The 21774-nt window shown below is 36.7% G+C and overlaps 1 protein-coding gene and 1 pseudogene across 4 annotated transcripts in view; one reads left to right on the forward strand and one right to left on the reverse strand.

Annotated features, from left to right (window-relative positions):
* The window catches only part of ZNF451 (zinc finger protein 451), a 139041-nt gene that overhangs the window by 1708 nt on the left and 115559 nt on the right, over positions 1 to 21774 (reverse strand). For 3 of the 4 annotated variants that reach the window (XM_032864468.1, XM_032864469.1, XM_032864470.1), the window contains one exon: positions 13486 to 13554. The exons of the other annotated variant lie outside the window; for it this stretch is intronic. In XM_032864468.1, the coding sequence (XP_032720359.1) occupies positions 13486 to 13554 (69 nt within the window). The remainder of the gene's footprint in view (positions 1 to 13485; positions 13555 to 21774) is intronic. 4 annotated transcript variants of the gene reach the window in all.
* Positions 10622 to 10998, forward strand: LOC116871753 (annotated as a pseudogene).

Genomic DNA, 21774 nt, shown 5'->3' on the forward strand with positions numbered 1-21774 from the left:
AAGTTATAATAATTAAGACTGTGGTACCAGTTTCTAGAAGATAATACAAGGGAATAGCTTTATGACCTTAGTGTAGGGAAATATTTATTAAACAGAATTTTAAAAAATATTATGGAAAACTATGGTAATTTGGAATCTATTAAAATTACTTTTATCCATTAAAAGACACCATTAAATGAGTAAAAAGGCAAGACATACAGTGGGAGAAAATATCTGCAATACATGAACTTGTACCCCGAAAGAACTAAAAAATTTCCAACTCCCAAAAATCAGTTAAAAAAATCCAAAAGAAACTGTTAAGAATTGAATTTTGAAAAGGCAGATGTAATGGTCAATAAGCCTTATTCATCAGAAAAACATAAATTAAAACCACACACAAAAAATAACCGTATATACCCATCACTAGCTAAAATTAAAAGACTAATTTAAATGACTGGTGAAAATGTAAATCAATAGGAACTCACATATACTACTGGGACCAAGAAAAAAACCTGGCAAAACCATTTTGAAAGAACAATTTGGCATTACCTACTAAACCTGAACATGAGTAAGGCCACTCCTAGGTATATATTCCCAGAAATATGCATATATGTTCATTAAGAGATATGTATGAGAATGTTCACAGTAGCATTATCTACAATAGCCAAAAAGTACAAAGCAAATGTCTATAAATAATAGATGAATTGTGTAGGTATTAGAAATGAAGAAACCAAAGCTACATGCTAACATCTGGATGAATCTATAAAACAATGTTGTTTAAAAGGCATCCAGGGGTGTCTGGGTGGCACAGCTGGTTAAGTGTCTGACTCTTGTTTTCAGCTCAGGTCATGATCTCAGGGCCTCAAGACAGAGCCCCATGGTGGGCTCCGTGCTCAGCATGGAGTCTGCCTGGAACTGTCTCTCTTGGTCTCTCTCAAATAAATAAATAAATCTTAAAAAAAAAAAAAAAGGTATCCAGACATAAAAGAATACAGACCATGCTCGTGCTTTCCAATATGATAGATACTGACTCTATGTGGCTATTTATATTTAAATCAATAAAAATTAAGATTCAAGATTTAGTTTTTCAGTTAAACCACAATCAAGTGCTTAACAGTTATACATGACTATTAGCAACCAGGTACAGATACAGAATTATTTTCATCATGACAGAAAATTCTTCTGGACAGTGATGAGTCTGTATGATTCAATTTAAATAAAGTTCAAAATCAAGCACTATTAAACTAGTATTTCAAGACATGATAGTGGCCACTGACAATCGGGAAGGAGGTAGGGGAAGTAACTGGAAGAGGGAGTGAGGGGGATACTTCTAAGGTACCGGTTGTTATGGCTGAATTATGTTCCCCCCAAAACATATGTCCAAATCCCTATTACCTATGAATGTGATCTAATCTGAAAAGAGGGTCTTTGCAGGTGTAATCCATTTAAGATGAGGTCACTAGGTTGAGCCCTAATCCAATACAACTGGTGTCCCTATAAGAAAGAAATGCCATGTAAGACACACAGGTAGAAGAAGAAGATGGTCACATGATGATGGAGGCAGAGATTAGAGTGGTACATCTATAAGCCAAGGAGTGCATATGTCTGTTAATAACTAAAAGCTAGGAGAGGGAAAATGGCCCTACAGACAATCTGACTTCAGTTTTCTAATCTCTAAAAACATGAGACAGTAAATTTCTGTTGTTTTGAGCCATCTAGTTTGTAGCATGTAATTATGGGAGCCCTAACAAATTAATGTATTGGTGATGTCCTATTTCTTTAACCTGAGGGATGGTTACCAGCTTTGTGAGATGTTTTGTACAACTTTTGTGTGCGTTATACAATACACATATGCACATATAGAACTAAACACTGGAGAATACCAGCATATAAATTGGGAGGAAGAGGATCAAGTGAAGTATTCTAGAGTCCTTTTATTGTTGCATAAAGGCAGACATTTTGGAGGTATATATAAGTCTTTAAATTATATATAAAAAATGTGGTAAAGGGACACCTGGGTGGCTCAGTGGATTAAATCCTCTGCCTTCAGCTCAAGTCATGATCCCAAGGTCCTGGGATTGAGCCCACATCAGACTCTCTGCTCAGCAGGGAGCCTGCTTCCTCCTCTTGCTCTGCCTGCCTCTCTGCCTACTTGTGATCTCTGTCAAATAAATAAATAAAATCTTTAAAAAAGAAAAGTGATAAAATGCCAATATAACCACAAAACCTGGAAACTAAGTATACAACTTACAAACCAATTAAAAGAATTAAAAGAGGGGCGCCTGGGTGGCTCAGTGGGTTAAAGCCTCTGCCTTCGGCTCAGGTCATGATCCCAGGGTCCTGGGATCGAGCCCCACATCGGGCTCTCTGGTCGGCAGGGAGCCTGCTTCCCCCTCTCTGTCTGCCTCTCGGCCTACTTGTGATCTCTCTGTGTGTCAAATAAATAAATAAAATCTTAAAAAAAAAAAGAATTAAAAGAGAAAACTAAAAATAAAATAACAGAAATGCATACAAAAATACTGTCTATAGTGAACTTCTAGGAATTAAATTTGGCAATTAAAAGATGATAAAAACAGGGATGCCTGGGTGGCTCAGTTGGTTGGACGACTGCTTTCGGCTTGGGTCATGATCCCAGAGTCCCGGGATCGAATCCCGCATCGGGCTCCCAGCTCCACGGGGAGTCTGCTTCTCCCTCTGACCTTCTCCTCGCTCATGCTCTCTCTCACTGCCTCTCTTTCAAATAAATAAATAAAATCTTAAAAAAAAAAGATGATTAAAAACACAAACCAATTAAATAGTTCCACTTCTAATAATAGTGTAACTTATATTGGATTAACCCTCCAAATAGACAACAATTATAAACTATTTTATGGCACTGGAGAACAACAAAAATTAGGTAGAGACAGGACAGAAGCTGATCACCAAAAGAAACAAACTGCACAGGGTTCAACGTGCAGGTTTATGGTTTTGTTGCATCAGGGCATTCATCAATCCTTTTGGGAAGGTAATAGAACTTCATGCAGAAAACCAAACTCTGTGGCTTAAGGCATCATAGACAGAGTTTGTTATCAGTCATAGCCGCTAGAAAGTGAAGCTGGGGGAGGGGAGATTTTGAAAGAAAGGTATCCCAGAAGGAACAGCAAAGTAATAGAAGACAGGATTTTCCAAATCTACAAACTCTTAGTGGACTTCTGAATTGTGCATACAAAGGAGAGGATCTAAGATTCTCAATGAAAAACAACAGCTGGGAAGTAAAAGGAGTAAGCAATTTTAGCTGTTGCCTGCTGTGGAGAGGCAGAGTTTGGAGTATAGGTCTAGCAAGGTAACTGCTGAAAACAAAAACAAAAACAAAACATTCCTCAGATAAAAATAACAGAATCAAAAGAATCTGTAATATATATCCACAACATCCATATACATCAAAAAAGGAAAAAGAAATGTAACTAAACCGTCAAGAGGAAGACCAGGCAATTGAAACTAACCCCCAAGATTAACAAGCTGTTGGAATTAGCAGAAAACAATTTTACTTTTTATTTTTAATTTTTAAAAAATATTTTATTTATTTATTTGACAGGCAGAGATCACAAGTTAGGCAGAGAGGCAGGTAGAGAGAGAGAGGGGGAAGCAGGCTCCCTGCCGAGCAGAGAGCCCGATGTAGGGCTCGATCCCAGGACCCTGGGATCATGACTAGAGCCGAAGGCAGAGGCTTTAATCCACTGAGCCACCCAGGCACCCCAATTTTATTTTTTATTTTTATTTTTTTAAAAGGTTTTATTTATTTATTTGACAGAGAGAGTGACAAATCACAAGTAGGCAGAGAGGCAGGCAGAGAGAGAGAGAGGAGGAAGCAGACTCCCCGCTGAGCAGAGAGCCTGATGTGAGGCTCGATCCAGGACCCTGAGATCATGACCTGAGCTAAAGGCAGAGGCTTTAACCCACTGAGCCACCCAGGTGCCCCAGCAGAAAACAATTTTAGAAAAATTACATTTTCATAGATTTAAGGATGAATGGATAAGAAATCTCAACAGAGAAATCAATCTGTTTTTAAAAAAACAACTCAATGAAAATTCTAGAACTGAGAAATATATTTGAACTGGAAAATTCACTCAGCTTAACAATGGAGAAGGAAGGGGAAAAAAATTAGTAAACTTGATGGTTGAACAACAGAAATTATTGAACAAGGGGGCGCCTGGGTGGCTCAGTTAGTTAAGTCTGATTTTGGCTCAAGTCCTGATCTCAGGGTCCTGCGATGGAGCCCTGCATCGGGATCCATGCTCAGTGGGCAGTCTGCTTGTCCCTCTGCCCCTGCTCCATTTGTGCTCTCTCTCCCAAATAAATGAACCTTAAAAAAATAATAATCCAACAGAGAAAGAAGATTGGAAGAAAATGAACACAACTCTGGATAAATTTAAGAGACCTAACGTATGTATAACTAGAGTCAAAAAAGAAAAGAACAGAGACCAAGTGGGGCAGAAAATTGTGAAGAAATAATGGGTGGAAATTTCTAAAATTGGGGAAACAGGGGTGCCTGGCTGGCTGAGTCAGTGGAGCACTTGACTCTTAATCTTGGGGTTGTGAGTTCAAGCCTGATGCTGGGTATAGATATTACTTAAAAACATCTTTAATATTGGGGGGAACATAAATTACAAGGAGCTAAGAAAACTCCAAGGAGGATATAAATACAAAGATAACTACATCTAGGGGGATTATCGAGAACTGCTTAAATCCAAGGACGAAGTAAAAATACTGAAAGGAGCAACAGGAAAAAAATGACACATTACATACAGGGAAACAATAATACAAATTATGGTGACTTCTCATGACAAATAATGGAGGCCAGAAGACAATGAAATAACACCTCAAAGTGCCGAAAGGAAAAAATATTTGTCAACTAGAATTCTTTTTTTTTTTTTTTAAAGATTTTTTTTTTTTATTTGCCAGAGAGAGAGCAAGAGAGTGTGAGAGCTCAAGCAGGGGAAGTGGCAGACAGAGGGAGAAGCAGGCTCCCTGGGAGGGACTCAATCCCCAGGACCCTGGGATCATGACCCAAGCCAAAGGCAGATGCCTAACCGGCTGAGCCACCTAAGCGTCCCATCAACTAGAATTCTAATGCTAGAGAAAACATTCTTCAAAATTCAAGGAAAAATAAAGATTATCTTCATATAAGCAAAAAAGAATATACATCACTAGCAAAACGTGTATCACAAAAAAAATTTAAAAAAAAATCCTTTTGGCTGAAGGAAGAAAAATGACACTAGAGGGAAACTCTAATCTATTGGAAAGAATGAAGTTTACTGAAAATGGCGCTGTGAATAAATATAAAAGGGTATGTGCTTTTTCTTTTCTTTCTTTAAAATTCATAGCACTGGGGCGCCTGGGTGGCTCAATGGGTTAAGCCTCTGCCTTTGGCTAAGGTCATGATCTCATCGTCCTGGGATGGAGGTCTGTATCAGGCTCTCTGCTCAGCAGGAAGTCTGCTTCCCCTCCCCCATCTGCCAGCCTACTTGTGATCTCTCTTTCTGTCAAATAAATATAATAAAATCTTTAAAAAATAAAATAAAATATAATTCACAGCCCTGTTTAAAGTAAAAAAAAAATAACATTTTTCTGGTAGAATTTATAATACATGTAGATGTAATACAAATGGCAACTATAGTAGAGAGACTTGGGGCAAGACATAAACTAACCTATGGCATTGGAAGGTTTCTACATTTTTTTTTTAAAGATTTTATTTATTTATTTGTCAGAGAGAGCACAAGCAGGCAGAGTGGCAGGCACAGGCAGAGAGAGAAGCAGGCTCCCCGCTGGACAAGGAGCCCAATGCGGGACTCAGTCCCAGAACCCTGGGACCACAATCCCAGCCCAAGGCAGTGGCTTAACCGACTGAGCCACCCAGGTGTCCCGGAAGGTTCCTACCTTTTAGATAAAGTGGAGTATAGTAGCACTCAATACACTATAAAAAGCAAAACCTATACACTGTAATCTAGAACAACCATAAAAATTAATACAAAGGGCTAAAAGCCCATAGACCTATTAAAAGCAAAAACTGGGATGCATAGTGGCTCAGTAGGTTAAGCATCTGCCTTTGGCTCAGGTCATGATCCCAGGGTCCTGGGATTGAACCCACGTTAGGCTCCTTGCTCAGCACGGAGCCTACTTTCCCCTCTGCTGCTCCTCCTGCTTGTGCTCTCTCCCTCTCTCTCTTTCACTCTTAAAGAATAATAAATACACAAACAAATAAGTAAGATAGTAAGAACTAAATACACACAATACAGTAAAATATAGTACTATAATAATCCAAAAGAGGGTACGAAAGTAGGAACTAAAAGATAAAAGAGGGGACAAAGAGAAAACAAAATGGCAGACAAGAATTCAACCATGTACAAAATTACATTAAATATTAAGAGACTAAATAATCCATTCTTTAAAAGTAGAGACTGTTACAGTAAATCAAAAAGTAAGATCAAACTTCATGGTGTCTATAAGAAATGTGCCTCTCCCTCTCCCAATGCCTCTTACCTCCACCCATATGCTCACTCTCTCTCAAAAATAAATAAAATCTTTAAAAAGAAATTTCATGATTAAAGGTGTTACCAGAGATAACATTTCATAATGGTAAATGTGTCAATTCATTAGGAAGACACATCAGAAATACAAAACAGAATTTTCCAATTAAAAACAGAACTTCAAAATATAAAAGTATAAACAGAATTAAAGAGAAATATAATCCACAATCACTGATGAAGAATTCATTATCCCTACTGCAATACCTGATAGATCAACTAGATTAAAATAAATGAGTACAGATAAAGATTTGATATCAACCACCTTGGCCTAATTGACATTTATAAAGTATTCTACACAATAAACACAGAAAACACATTCTTTTCAAGTGAATATGTAATGTTTACCAAGACAGACTACATGTTGGCTGATAAAAATCTCAATAAATTTAAAAAGATTAAAGTTTTACAGAGTATATTCTCTTACCATAACAGAATTAAATTAGAAATGACTAATAAGACATTCAAATATTTGGAAACTACACAATATACTCCTAAAGAGCCAACAGGTGAAAGAAGAAAATCCAAGGAAAATTAAAATATTTCAAATTGAAATATCTTTCACTTTCAAACAGCAGAAATACAAGATGTGAAAATTCATGGAACATGGTAAAAGTAGAGGACTGACAAAGTTGTCTGTGGGCCAAACCCAGGCCAAAGACAATTTTTGTAAATAGTTTTATTGGACATATCCACAAGCATTTGTTTATGTGTTGTGTATGGTTGTTTTCACACTATAAGCTTAAGCTGAGTAACTGTAACAGAGACAATGTGAACTACAAAGTCTAAAATACTTACCACCCAGTTTTATAGGAAAAGCCTGTTGACCCTGGCTTAGAGGGAAATTTATACCTTTAAATGTTTATAAATGTATAAATTTAAACCTTTAAATTTAATGTATTTTCTCTTCCTTATGGTTTTCTTAATATTTTTATCTGTAGATTACTTTATTGTAAGAATACAGTATATAACACATATAACATACAAAATATGTATTGACTATTTTTTAAAAGAATAATTTGAGAGAGAGAGAGAGAGGGAGAGCAAGCGCATGCACAAGTAAGGGGAGGGGCAGAGAAAGAGGGAGAGGCAGACTGTCCCCTAAGCAGAGAGCCTGCCATGGAGCTCAATTCCAGGACCTCAAGATCATGAGCTGAGCTGCAGGCAGACACTTAACCAACTGAGCCACCTAAATGCCCGTGTACTGACTATTTTTTGTTTTATTTACTGTTTGTTTATTTCTAGAGAGAGAAAGAGTGAGCATGTGTGAACTGGGGGAAGGGCAGAGGAAGAGAAATCCAAAGAGACTCTGAGCTGAGTATAGAGCCCAATGCAGGGCTCAATCCCAGAACCCTAATCTCATGACCTGAGCCAAAATCAAGAGTTGGACACTTAATCAGCTGAGCCACCCAGGTGCCCCTACAAAATATGTATTAATAAGCAATTTGTTATTGGAGGCTTCTAGTCAATAGTGGGCTATTAGTAATTAAGTTTTTAATTACTGTGGGTGCGTCAGTGTCCCAACCCCATGCTGTTTAAAGGTCAACTATAGTTTGGAAAAGTAAACAAAAGGACGACTGTAGCCTTCAACAAAACCGCAGTCTGGGGAAGAGAGAGAATATGATTTCCAGAGGTACTACAGTATTTGCATACCAGTTTTCAACAACAAAACACAAAGAATACAAAGAAATAGGAACGTATGGCCCATTTAAAGGGGAAAAAAACAAGTTAAACTGTCCCTGAAAAAACCTAGACATTGGACTTACTAGACTAAGACTTTAAACCAACTGCTTTAAATATGTCCTATTTTTCTTAAAAGATTTTATTTATATATTTTTAAATTTATTTTATTTATTGTATTTATTTATTTATTTTATCTATTTATTTATTTATTTTTAAAGATTTATTTATTTATTTGACAGAGATCACAAGTAGGCAGAGAGAGAGGAAGGGAAGCAGGCTCCCCGCTGAGCAGAGAGCCTGATGAGGGGCTTGATCCCAGGACTCTGGGATCATGACCTGAGCCAAAGGCAGAGGCTTTAACCCACTGAGCCACCCAGGCTGTTATATATATATATATATATATTTTTTTTTTTTTTAATATGTTCTAAGAGCTAAAGTAAACCACAGACAAAGAACTAAAGGAAACCAGGAAAACAATGTGTGAACAAAATGAGAATATCAATAAAGAGACAGAAATTTTGAAAAGCCACCAAATAGAAATTCTGGAGCTGAAAAGTGCAAGTAAAATCAAGAATTCATTACAGGAGTTTAACAAATTTAAACAAACAGAAGAAAGAATCATCAAACTTGAAGACAGGACAAGTTATCCAGTTTGAAGATAAGAAAGAAAAATGGAAAAAAGCAAGCAGAAGTTAAAGGACTGGTGGAGTACCACCAAATGCAATAAGATATGCATTATGGGAGTCCAGAAGAAGAAGAAAGGGACAGAATGAATATTTTAAGAAATAATGGCCAATAAATGTCCCAAATTTGATGAAAGATATGAATCTACACATCTAAGAAGCTCAACAAACTCCAGGAAGAAACTGAAAGTGATCCACGCTGAGACACATTACAGTCAGCATCAAAAACCAAAAATAACAAAAGCAGCAAGAGAGAAGCGACTAATCATGTGTAAGAGATTCTCAGTAAGATTAATAGCTTAATTTTCATCAAACCAGACACCAGAAGGCAGTGAGATGACATAGTTAAAGAGCTGAAAAAAACCCTTGTAAATCAAGAATTCTACGTCCAGCAAAATCAGTCTTCAAGAATGGAGAAATGAAGACTTCCCCAGATAAACAAAAGTAAGGGAGAGTCTGTTACTAGTCTTGCCTTTTAAGAAATGCTAAACGAATCCTCAGGTTGAAATGAAAGAACATTAGACAATAACTGAAAGCTATATGAAGAAATAAATAGGGCGCCTCGGTGGCTCAGTGGGTTAAGCCTCTGCCTTCGGCTCAGGTCATGATCTCAGGGTCCTGGGATCGAGTTCCACATCAGGCTCTCTCCTCATCAGAGAGCCTGCTTCCTCCTCCCTTTCTCTCTGCCTGCCTCTCTGCCTACTTGTGATCTCTGTCTGTCAAATAAATAAATAAAATATTTTTAAAAATAAATAAATAAATAAATAATATTTGTGGGAATTTTGTCTGCCTTAATTTCACTCTCTTTGAAAGAGAGGTAATTACAGTAGAATAAGAAAGAACTCAGAAATAGGAATTAGAATACTTACACATGAATCATGCCCCATCATTTTAAGATTATGAATCTGGAGGCAAACTACTTAAGGTTTAGAAGACTTGTTATGATTAGAGTTTTCTCTTACCCTGTCTTTGTTCTTTAAACTGGCAATAATATGTTTTAATATTTATAAGATTAAGTATATGGTGACTGCTATTATCTGAAGAAACTCTTAGGCAAATCACTGACATTTATAGAAAGATGGTTTTGCAATGGCAATCACCCACATAATGCTGGTCTTTTTTCTTTTTTAGTGGATTGAGTGAAGATACCTCTAAGTAGCCATTCTCCAGAACAGTCCTTAGATGCAGATAACAGTGAATAATAGTAATGATGATGATTAAAATCACAGTAACAGCAGCAGCAACCAATACATGTACTGTTTACCATGTACCAAATTATTCTAGTAAGACAGGTATACTAGTATTCCAAGTTCTTAAAATGAAGAAGCTGACACACAGTGAAGTTAAATGACTTGACCATAACTCATAAGTAGCAGAGCTGAGTTTTAACCAAGACAGTCTGAGTCCAAAGTCTGCACTCTATATCACCACACTATGTGTTCTCATTTCCCCTTTCCAGTATACAAAATAGATTACAGAGGATCTTTATGATTGGCATGAGTAGTCAGTATTAGTCTACAGAGAAAAAAAAAAGAATGAAACAAATCATGGTGGTGGGAGGGGAGGGGAGACGAGGGAAGTAACCATTCCTCAAGGCAAGAGTCACAAACAGATTTATCCTGCCTTTTGCTACCATTTGTCAGGCATTTACGTGTTGTGTTGGAAAGGAAAGAATGAAGAGACTTAAGTTACTTAGCTTTACAACCAGGGCCTGGCAGAATGGCTTCTGCGAAGAAAGGTGGCGAGAAGAGCCGTTGTGCCATTGATGAGGTAGTGACCAGAGAATACACCATCGACATTCACAATTGCATCAACGGAGTGCTTCAAGAAGCGTGCCCCCTGGACACTCAAAGAGATCCAGAAATTTGCCATGAAGGAGATGGGAACTCCAGATGTGCACATTGACACCTGGCTCAACAAAGATGTCTGGGCCAAAGGAATAAGGAATGTTCCATACCATATCCATATGCGGTTGTCCAGAAAACGTAACGAGGATAAGATTCACCAAACAAGCTCTACACACTGTCACCTATGAACCTGTCACCAATTTCAAAAATCTACAGTTAATATGGATGAGAACTAATCACTGATTGTCAAGTAAAGGTATAAAACTGGAAAAAAAAATTAAATTTTGAGTTTTTTTTTTTTTTAAAGATTTTATTTATTTATTTGACAGAGAGATCACAAGTAGGCAGAGAGGCAGGCAGAGAGAGAGAGAGGAGGAAGCAGGCTCCCCGCTGAGCAGAGAGCCCGATGCGGGACTCGATCCCAGGACCCTGAGATCATGACCTGAGCCGAAGGCAGTGGCTTAATCCACTGAGCCACCCAGGTGCCCCTTTTTTGAGTTTTGCTATTAGGTTTGGACTAAAATATCACTTTGCTTTCATGCTGTAGGGTCAATAAAGTCACACACTCTTCTCCCAGTCAAATTGCCTCTATCTTAATTTCTCTGATTCAGCTATAGAAAGGTGGGTCCTGGTAGCTCTAACATGTTCGGAGTTTGTTACAAGTTTACTCTTCAACAAACAATTATTTAGGGCCAAACACTAGGTGCTAAGTGCTATTGAAATGAAAACAACAACAAACATAATCTTACTTCTAAAGGAGATAAGACAGAAAAATTTTAAATCTACTTGATATGGTATAGAGGGAGCCTTATGAATGCAGTAGTTAACTCTAAGATTGTAAATCTAGTACTGACCACCCAAAAATGTCTACAAAATGTCAGTTCTCTATGGTTCAACCTAAGAGATGATATTTGAGCTAGTTCTTACTGGGTGAAAGGGGAAAAAGAAGGGCATCAGAGGAACTGTGGAGGAGTCCTATCCCTTAACTTACATGTAACACTGTGTGTTTCTCAAACTTATTTATATAAAGCATCCAAAAATAAAGCACACATCTAACACTTTGATTTCTCATACCTCATGATAACTAGTTAAAAGTTTAGAGAATCTTTTCTTGAATTCTTTATAGTAATCCTTTTGCCAATCTAAAGAATCACAAAAATGTAGAAACTTCAAATCATAAAATAACCATAGATAACAAAATGTTAGAAACTCTGGCGCACATTGCATTATACTTATTTCAGATTTCCTGGGTTAGCTAGGAACCATAAAAACTGTGAAGGCTTCTAAGAGTGGTTATTTAAAAGTTATGATTTTGTGTGCACCTTCCATGGGATTAGTCATGAGTGGCAAATAAAGGTTGCCAAGTCTACTACTTAGATGCTCAATGGTATTTAACTTTTAGTGGCCCTGATAAACAACTTAGGGGGCAGGTTATTTATTTATTTAGATTTTATTTACTAAAAGAAAGTGTGTGAGCATGAGCAGGAGGAGAGACAGAGGGTGAAACAGACTCCCTGCCCAGTAGGCAGCCCAACACAAGACTTGATCCCACAACCCTGTGATCATGGCCTGAGCTAAAGACAGCCACTTAGGAAGGCAGATGCTTAACCGACAGAGCCACTCAGGTGCCTCCCACCACCCCCCTTTTTTTTAACTCACAAAAGTTCTTTCACTTGTTTAACTCATCATTATGTGGCTGCTAAGCAGCGAGCTAGATCTTGAAAAACCATGTTGGGAAAACAAGTTGGTCAAAAAACTTGCTTCCAATTAGGCTGCAGATTTACTGCCAACTTTCTTTAACCACTGAATTTTGGCTATAAGAAAGAAAGATTAGAGTTTTCTACTTCATTGAGTGGATGAATAAATTTCACTGCCAGATTCAAATTCCCAAACTCCTAATAACACGGCTTTAGTATGCTCTTAATTAAACTAATTACATTATGTGAGCGATCAAGCAAATACACAGAAAATGAATCAGCTGGGCCATTTTGTCTATGCTTGTTAAGCTACATTTTCCTCCCTATTTTCTAGTCTCCCCATTCCCACTCTCAAATCTCCAACAACAAATACATTATTGGAATGTGTATTAAGGCTTCTACTGTTGTTCTTTAATGTTAAAGGTGCCAGTATAATGGTTTCAATTCTTCAGTGAAACTTAAACTAGTCTCTAAAATCATTTTGTTTTTCCCCATGGTTATTAAAAAGCAGTCTGTTATGCAAAAACCAAAGTGAATAAATGGGCATACAACATAATCAAATAGTGGTACAGCCAGGAAATGACTTGATGTGAGGTTAAGACAAAAGTTCTTTTTAACCTTTGGAAGAAAATAGCTTTTCCTTTAAGAAGGAACAAAAAAATTAATTTATAGAAACAGTCCATTAATATTCACATATAAGTGCTTGTTTTCATAATTCTACTGCTTAACTTTTAATATTCCTAATTTAATACTACTCAAAATAAAGAAAAATTTGGAAACCAAAACCTTTTCCTAGCCCAGGTTTTGCAAACTTTTTCTGGAAAGGGTCAGAAAATATTTTAGGCTTTTGCCTCTAACTCATCTTATATAGGAAAATGCAAACTCTCCTTTAAACAAGGAAACAATGTTTTTGAAATTCTGGGGTAGGAGGGAGTAGGTGAAGATGAAGAGCAGGTGAAGAGGCAAGACAGGGAGCAATTAAAAAACACACAGATATAGTCAAAGAGAAAAAGGATTAACTTCATTAGGTTACCTTCTGTGGATCTCAATTCTTCTTCTATTGAAGTATTTTTTATACCCAGGTTATCATCACTGTCACATTCTGTAAGGCAGAATCAATAAATGCAAATGTATTTCCGAAAAAGTTATTGTGCCCTAACTTACTTATTATCAAACAATATTTTTGATGACTTCATCCATACCCAAGCTTACTAATTATAATTTATTAGTATTATACCATTTTCCTTGTAGGTTTGCTTTTTTAAAAATGCTTACCAAATACTACTTAAAACAAGGGGGGGGTAGCTAATAAAATAAGTCAATTCAATTTTAGCTCTATATTCAAACTATTTGAAAAATTCTTTTAGCACACTGTTGATGAAATTCAAAATTCTATTATTTAAAAAAACTGGAAATTAAGAAAAGCTAGTTTACTTGTTTAAATCTAGCAAATAAATTCCAAAGTTTAATTTGCATGAAATCATCTTAGAAATTTTTAAGAACGGTAAGATAAAACTCTTATTTTGAAAATCATGCATTCACTGCTATAGAGACCACAGGTTTAAATTAGCAATGCCTCTTTGTGGCACAAACTCACTCACCTGACATCTTATATACTTTCATATTGAAAGACCTAAGTTTATAAAAACAACATTGACTCACCAGGTATTGCGAAAGTCACTTAAAAATTTGAATCAGTGACCAAATATTGGATTTATCACTTTAACTACATTTAAATCAATATATACACCATAGTAAGTGAATCAGGGTTTAAAAAACTGAATATAAGTCATATGGACATATTTGATTCTGTGGAACATATGTAAAAATTCAAATATACATTTAAAAATTAAAGATATTTAAAGTGTTTATAAATGAAAACCACTATATTTCGTTTATATTTCTTTGCTGCAAAAATTTAAGTCATCTTTTTGCCTTTTTGGTTTTTTGTTTTTGTTTTTTATAATGTTATCTAAACCTATAAATTCAAGTATTTCAAGCAAAGTTTTAGGGAAATAAAACATTGCGCTAACAATTTGAAGAACAACAAATTAAGCCTTAAAACATTAGGAATAAAGAGAAAGTACCCAAGGTTTCTGTTATTATAATTCAAAGTTAATGCCAGTCAAAAGCAGCATGTCTTAACTGGACTAAACAATTCATCATTGCATACAAGGCCTAAGGCAAAACTGTAGCTTTGAATCACAAAGATCAGCATGATTTTCAGTTGCAAAAATTAAGAAAGGTTTCCTTTCCCTCAAACAGTAGCCCCCTGTAGAGCAGAGAAAATCAAGAATATTCTTTCCTATTTTCATTACCTTAAAAAGAATCATATCATATAGATTTTCAGGATGGGGCCCAAGTGACAACCTATAGATAGTATCATTAACAGGCTGAAGAAACAACAGGCAGACAGACTTTTAAAATTAAGTTCAACAATTATTTTATATAATGCCTCCTGGACAGAGCATGATGCTACTTCAATCGGCCATATTTTCACAGCATAGCTAATCTTTTATATTCGGTATTAAAGATGGCCTTAAAAATTTGTGTAATTGGTATGGCTCTACGAATACCAACCATACTTAAGGCTTCCTTCCACCCATTCATTCCAAAATGAAGACATAAAGTAAAGAGATTTGACAAAGTCCTAGGTCCCGTCATGTCAAGGAAAAAAAAAATTCTCTTAAAGTATAGTAAAAATCTGTTTTCAGTTTGAATTCACTAACTCATAACAGCCTCTGTTCAAGTTCATCCTTGCAATACCAAAGAAAAAATACTCTAGGTAAGTTAATACTTTACATAAAGCTGCAAGGAAGATGTTTAACTACTACAGAATAAAAGCAACTTTTTAAAAACACACAAAACTGTGTTTTTAAAAAGAAAATTTTACATAAATCAAGTCAACGTTCTTCAACTAAGTTAGAAGATCTGGCTAAGTTCTGTTGTATTTAAGCACCCAAAGAATTTTTCATGTAAGCAATTGTCACCAATGATCTCGTAAAAAATGGTAATGTAGAAATTCAGTCACAGAAAAGTGGGGCTGAGATAGGGGCTTCTTTTATTATGAGATGAAAGAGAATTTACTTCATAGTGCTGATCACTTTCCTTACCTATGTTTAATATAGAATCAGCAATATCAGAACCCATAATCAAATCTTTTTATTTTTGCCCCTCCCATGCATCTTTAAATGTTATTTAAAAAACAAACAAAACCCCAATTTTTATATTTGGTATCTTTACACAAACTCTGCAATGTCATTACACTGCAGCAAAAAGTCTCTCATATTTCTCAAGGAAATGGTTAGAATCAATGATTCACATTCTCTACATCATAAAATCAGACACTTTTGTCAGTAAAAGCCTCAGCCTTAGCAGAAAATACTGATAAAAAGAAAAATACTTGCAGATAACTTATTTTAACCTTTCTGGACCTCTGCTCCCTCATCTATGAAATGGGATAACCTAACACATCCTACCTCAAAGTGTTGCAAAGAGAAATAAGGTGAAAGTTATTCTTTAAACATGTTTTTAAACATCTTCAAATACTACAAATATAAAAAGTAGCTAGCATAGTGGCTGGCGCATTATAGGCCTTCAATAAAGATTAGTTCCTTTTTGGGGAGTCTGGGTGGCTCAGTCGGTTAAGGGTCTAATTCTTGATTTTGGCTCAGGTCATGATCTCAGGGTTGTGTGATGGGAGCTCTGCCTCGCCTCTGACTCCACGCTGGGCATGGAGTCTGCTTTAGATTTTCTCTCTCTCTTTGCCCCTCCCCCTTCCCTCTTTTTTTAAAAAAAAGTTTCCCTTTTATTTTTTGATCTTTTTAAAAGTAGGCTCCACGCCCAACCTGGAGCCCAATGCATGGCCTAAAATCATGACCCTAAGATCAAGACCTGAGCTGAAATTGAGCTAGATGCTTAACCAACTGAGCCACCCAGGAGCACCCCCGTCTCATCTTTAAAATATTCTAAGATTTTATTTATTTATTAAAGAGAGAGAGGGAAAGAGGGAGAGAGGGTGTGAGAGCATGCAGGGGGTAGGGGTAAGAACAGAAGGGAAGGAGACGGACAAGCAGACTCCATACTTAGTGAGGTGCCAACTTGGGGCTGGATTCCATGATCCTGAGATTATGGCCTGAACCAAAACCAGGAGTTGGTAGTTCAACCAACTGAGCCACTCGGGCACCTCTCTTCTTTAAAACATTTTAAGTGACAAGTTATATCCACATCTTTGGAATATGACTCTTGAGTTAGAATGAACATATATATTTGTGAATAAAATGTAAAAGGTCCAAAAAGAAAAACTCTACCTGGCTCCTCTGATTAGAATTACTAGAAAGGATACTAGAAAGTACCTTGACAAGTTTTAAAACGGGGAGATGTACACTATAAAACAGAAGTAATGAAGGATAAGGGGGCCAAAGGTGTAAGTTAAGGACAAATTAATAGATGTTTTAATATTTCTGCAGGGATTTATACATTTATCATAGTTGTAATAAAAATGCTCATGCTGGAATCCTGATGCTTAGGAGGAGAGAGAATTTTTATACGGCAAAAGCCATGACACATTCAATCTCAAACTCAGTCTAAAGGATTACTTTGCTGCAGAAAGTAAATGATTTATCTATCCTAAGTCAGAGATCTAAAAAAAGCACCAGTAGTAAAGCTACTTGGCTGTTCCCTCCATGCCAAGCAAAAAAGTAATACCTTATGGCCAACTGACTGGACATTCATATATAGAATCAGTCACTCTGAATCTCTTTATCTTTACTGAGATAAACACCTCCTGAAAAAACTTTCAAATTAACTGAAAAACTGGCAATGACTAAAAATAAGATATCACATAATCACTGATTCTCAGTGATTCCTCCTTGTTTATATAGGAAGCGCCAGCTTAGTATCACTTTCTGGTCCTAATAATGGAAAATTTCTGAAAAGTTAGCAAGAAATAAGAGGTTTAGGGACGCCTGGGTGACTCAGTCAGTTAAGCATCTGCCCTCAGCTCGGGTCGTGATCCCAAGGTGCTGGGATTGAGTCCCACGTCTAGCTTCTTGCTCAGTGGGGAGCCTGCTTCTCCCTCTGCCTGCTGCTCCCCCTGCTTGTGCACATGCTCTCTCTGACAAATAAATAAAATCTTTTAAAAATTAAAAAAAAAAAAAAGAAGAGGTTCAAACTTCTATCATTTGTCTATGCTATTGAGATTTTAAAAAACTGGAAAATCAGCAGACTGTATCTAAATCAATGATTAATGTAAGAGAACTTCTCACTGGATGTTACTTACAGTATGAACTTTTGTAATATCATAAAGAGAGTTTTGTGGTATGGTTTGGTAATTAGGAGCCTTGGGACCACAAGTTGCATGTGATATTGTATATACATGTTCATTTTTGAGGAAAGAAGCATAGAAAGTTTTTGTCAGATTCTCAAAAAGGTCCACTGATTCACACCCCAAACCACACAGCCTTAGGAAACTGGTTGTTAGATATTCTATCTAAGATAGAAACACTGTGCTAATAAGCTAAAAGGAAGGAGTTATTCTGGCATTCTTACAGAAATAATGTGTATTTGTGGACATTGAGAAATCTTCTAAGTCCCAAAATATATCAAGTATCATTTCTAAAAAAACACTATTATTCTACTATTTACAAAGCCATTTGTTAGGAAAGTGATGGAATAAAGTCATCTGAAGACTGCTCTTTCATTTTCTCGTTACAAAGTTCACGACTAGGCAATCTGATGTCTTTTTTTTTTTTTAAGATTTTATTTACTTGACAGAGAGAGATCACAAGTAGGCAGAGAGGCAGGCAGAGGCGGGGGGTGGGGTGGGGTGGTGGGAAGCAGGATCCCTGCTGAGCAGAGAGTCCAAATGACCTGAGCCGAAGGCAGAGGCTTAACCCATTGAGCCACCCAGGGACCCCAGCAATCTGATGTCTTTAAGTCTTCCATGAGGAAAAAAAAAATTGTCTTAAACTGAATCTGAACATACTGTGATTCAGTAAGACTTATTTTTTTGAATTTTAGAATTAGTTACAAAAGCATCTCAAATCTAGGTATAAATGAAATATCATGATTTAAGGACTGTACCCATCTCTGGCACTTAGTTTTGATAATTCTCATTACTTTAAGAAATGTAGTGGCTATAGCACATGAAAAGATGCTCAACATCACTAATCATTAGGGAAATGGAAATGAAAATCACAATGAGATACCACTTCACACCATTAGGATAGCTATCATCAAAAACAAACAAAACAGGGGCGCCTGGGTGGCTCAGTTGTTAAGTGTCTGCCTTCTGCTCAGGTCATGATCCCAAGATACTGGAATCGAGCCCTGTGTTGGGCTCCCTGCTCAGTGGGAAGCCTGCTTCTCCCTCTCCCACTCCCCCTGCTTCTGTTCCCTCTCTCACTGTCTCTCTCTGTCAAAAAAATAAAATCTTAAAACAAACAACCAAACAAAACCTAGAAAATAACAAGTGTTAGCAAAGTGTTTTTCTACATCTTTGCTAGAACCCTTGTACACTCTTGGTAGAGTGTACAAGGTAGGGTACATCCCTACACTCTTGGTAGGGATGTAAAATGATACAGTCTCTATGGAAAACAGTGTGGAAATTCCTCAAAAAATTAAAAATAGAACTAGCTTATGATCTAGCTATTCCACTTCTGGGTATATACTCAAAAGATACAAAAGTAGGGTCTCGAAGAGATATTTATACACCTATATTCATAGCAGCATTATTCACAATAGCTAAAAACATGGGTATAATGCCAAGTACCCATCGGGGATAAATGGATAAGCAAAATAGAGTCTATACATATAATGGACTATTATTCAGCCTTTTTAAAAAGGAAGGAAATTCTGATCTTTGCTAGAACATGGATGAATCTTGAGGACATTATGCTAAGTGAAATAGGCCAGCCAGAAAGAGATAAGTGCTATAGGATTTCATCTGTATGAAGTACTTAGTCAAATTTCTATAGAACGGTGTTTTTCCAGGCATAAAGAAAATGGTAGTGGAGGGGCGTCTGGGTGGCTCAGTGGGTTAAGCCGCTGCCTTCGGTTTGGGTCATGATCTCAGGGTCCTGGGATCGAGCCCCACATCGGGCTCTCTGCTCAGCATGGAGCCTGCTTCCTCCTCTCTCTCTGCCTTCCTCTCTGCCTGCTTGTGATCTCTCTCTGTCAAATAAATAAATAAAATCTTAAAAAAAAAAAAAAAGAAAAGAAAATGGTAGTGGAGAATTACTGTTTAATGGATATAAAGTTTCAATTCTGCAAGATGAAAAGAACTCTGAAAATGGATATGGTGATGGCTGCACAAAATGTAAATGTAGGTAACACCACTGAAGTACATACTTCAAAATGGTTAATTAAGATGGTAAATCTTATGTTCTGTATATTTTACCACAATAAAAACTATTGGAAAGAAAAACTAAGGAAAAAAAAAGTAGTGGCTTGGAATACCTTCTTACAGTAGTAATAATAAAAATAGCTACTACTTATTGAGCACCCACAGTACTTTTACATGCTGTGCTAGATACCTTATACATATCACTAATTCTTACAACTTTATAGATATAAAAAGTGAGGGTCTGAAAAAGTTGACTAACTTGCCTGAAATCACACAGTGAAGAAGCAGCAAAGTTAGCCTTGAACCCAAAGCCCATGCCCTTCTTTATGTACTGTATGACCTCTGCATTTCACAAAAATTCAGAATAAGGTACACAGTGTCCCCCAAAAGCAATAAATTCAAAAGAGCACTGAATATGAATGAATAATTAAAAAAACACCTAGTGTACAGGGGTACTCGGAGGGGAACAATCAGTATGTAACAATAACCTGTATCTTACCTCCAACTCTAATGTACCCATACAGACCTACTTATATGCATCTCTCATTCCAAATAAAGTTGGTTAAGAGAAGCAAATCCATAATAGGTTTCACAGTGACAATTACAAAAGAGATATTCCCCAAAGTAGTAGCATAGGAGATGGAAAAAAGGGTTGGCCTTGGGTGGCAAAGATAAAAATTTAAGTATTTTACAGGATATTAAGTAGATGTTGTTAAGGATGGGGAGAGGATGTCAAAAGAGTAAAAGGAAAAGGGATTAAAAAATAAAAAGCAACAACCAAAGATAAGCAAATAGATGACAACAAAAATTACAGAATAGGAAGATAAAATTCAGTACTAAGGCATGATATAAATATGCAAAACAGAGTCAATTTTCCTTTAAAGAGCAGAGTTGGCCTAGTAGATTAATGAGTCCTAATTTTGCAGAAGTAAATTCATCTACTGTAATTCAGTGATTACAGTGAAATTCTTCAGAATGGGTTTTCAATCAAATTGTGGCTCCAAAAATGCTCAAAGAAAAAAAAGCTAGGAGGAGAGTTGGAAAACTTAGAGCATGTAGTAAAAATGCCAAAAACAGATTTTCATTGATGTCATTCATCAATATCTCCAAATCTTAGCCATGGCTGCAAACCATGAGGATACTTAAAAATCTGTTTTCTTCTACCCACATTTATTTCAGAAATTATGAAAAAAACTCATCTGAATCCCTAGAATTACATCCTTTCTTAAATACTTGCTAGTGAAACTGAACATAAGCATACCCTTTCACTGAACAATATCAGAAAAGTCAGAGAAGAGAGTGTAAATCCTGGGAATAGGACAGGAGGTACCTACTCCTCCCAAGGAATTAAAGATCTCTCAGGACTTCATTTTTGTTCCTGTCAACCTCTTAAAATCATTTTTTTTTTTGCCATATTATTATTTATTGCTTTCTAGTTTCACCTATAAGCAATTAGCTTTCTGAAAAAGTGAAGATGAGCTTGGTATTTTACAAGCAGTGAAAATCTGGATTCTGAGCTTTGCAAAATGCACTAATGTATTTCAAATAACAAACATTTATTTTATATACATGAATACAGATTTTATCTAATAGGTCAGAAAAGGCTCCAGAGGGGTGCCTGGGTGGCTCAGTGGATTGGGCCTCTGCCTTCTGTTCAGGTCATGATCCCAGGGTCCTGGGATCGAGCCCCGCATCAGGCTCTCTGCTCAGCGGGGAGCCTGCTTCCCCCTCTCTCTCTCTGCCTGCCTCTCTGCCTACTTATGATCTCTCTCTCTCTGTCAAATAAATAAATAAAATCTTAAAAAAGAAAAGTCTCCAGAAAATTCTAAATCCTAAAGAATAAGAGAAAAAGGGGGTGCCTGGGTGGCTCAGTGGGTTGGGCCTCTGCCTTCGGCTTGGGTCATGATCTCGGGGTCCTGGGATCGGGCCCCGCATCGGGCTCTCTGCTCAGCGGTGAGCCTGCTTCCCCCTCTCTCT

This window comes from Lontra canadensis, unplaced genomic scaffold, assembly GCF_010015895.1.
Source record: "Lontra canadensis isolate GAN:19392208 unplaced genomic scaffold, GSC_riverotter_1.0 scaffold27, whole genome shotgun sequence".
Classification (NCBI taxonomy): Eukaryota; Metazoa; Chordata; class Mammalia; order Carnivora; family Mustelidae; genus Lontra; species Lontra canadensis.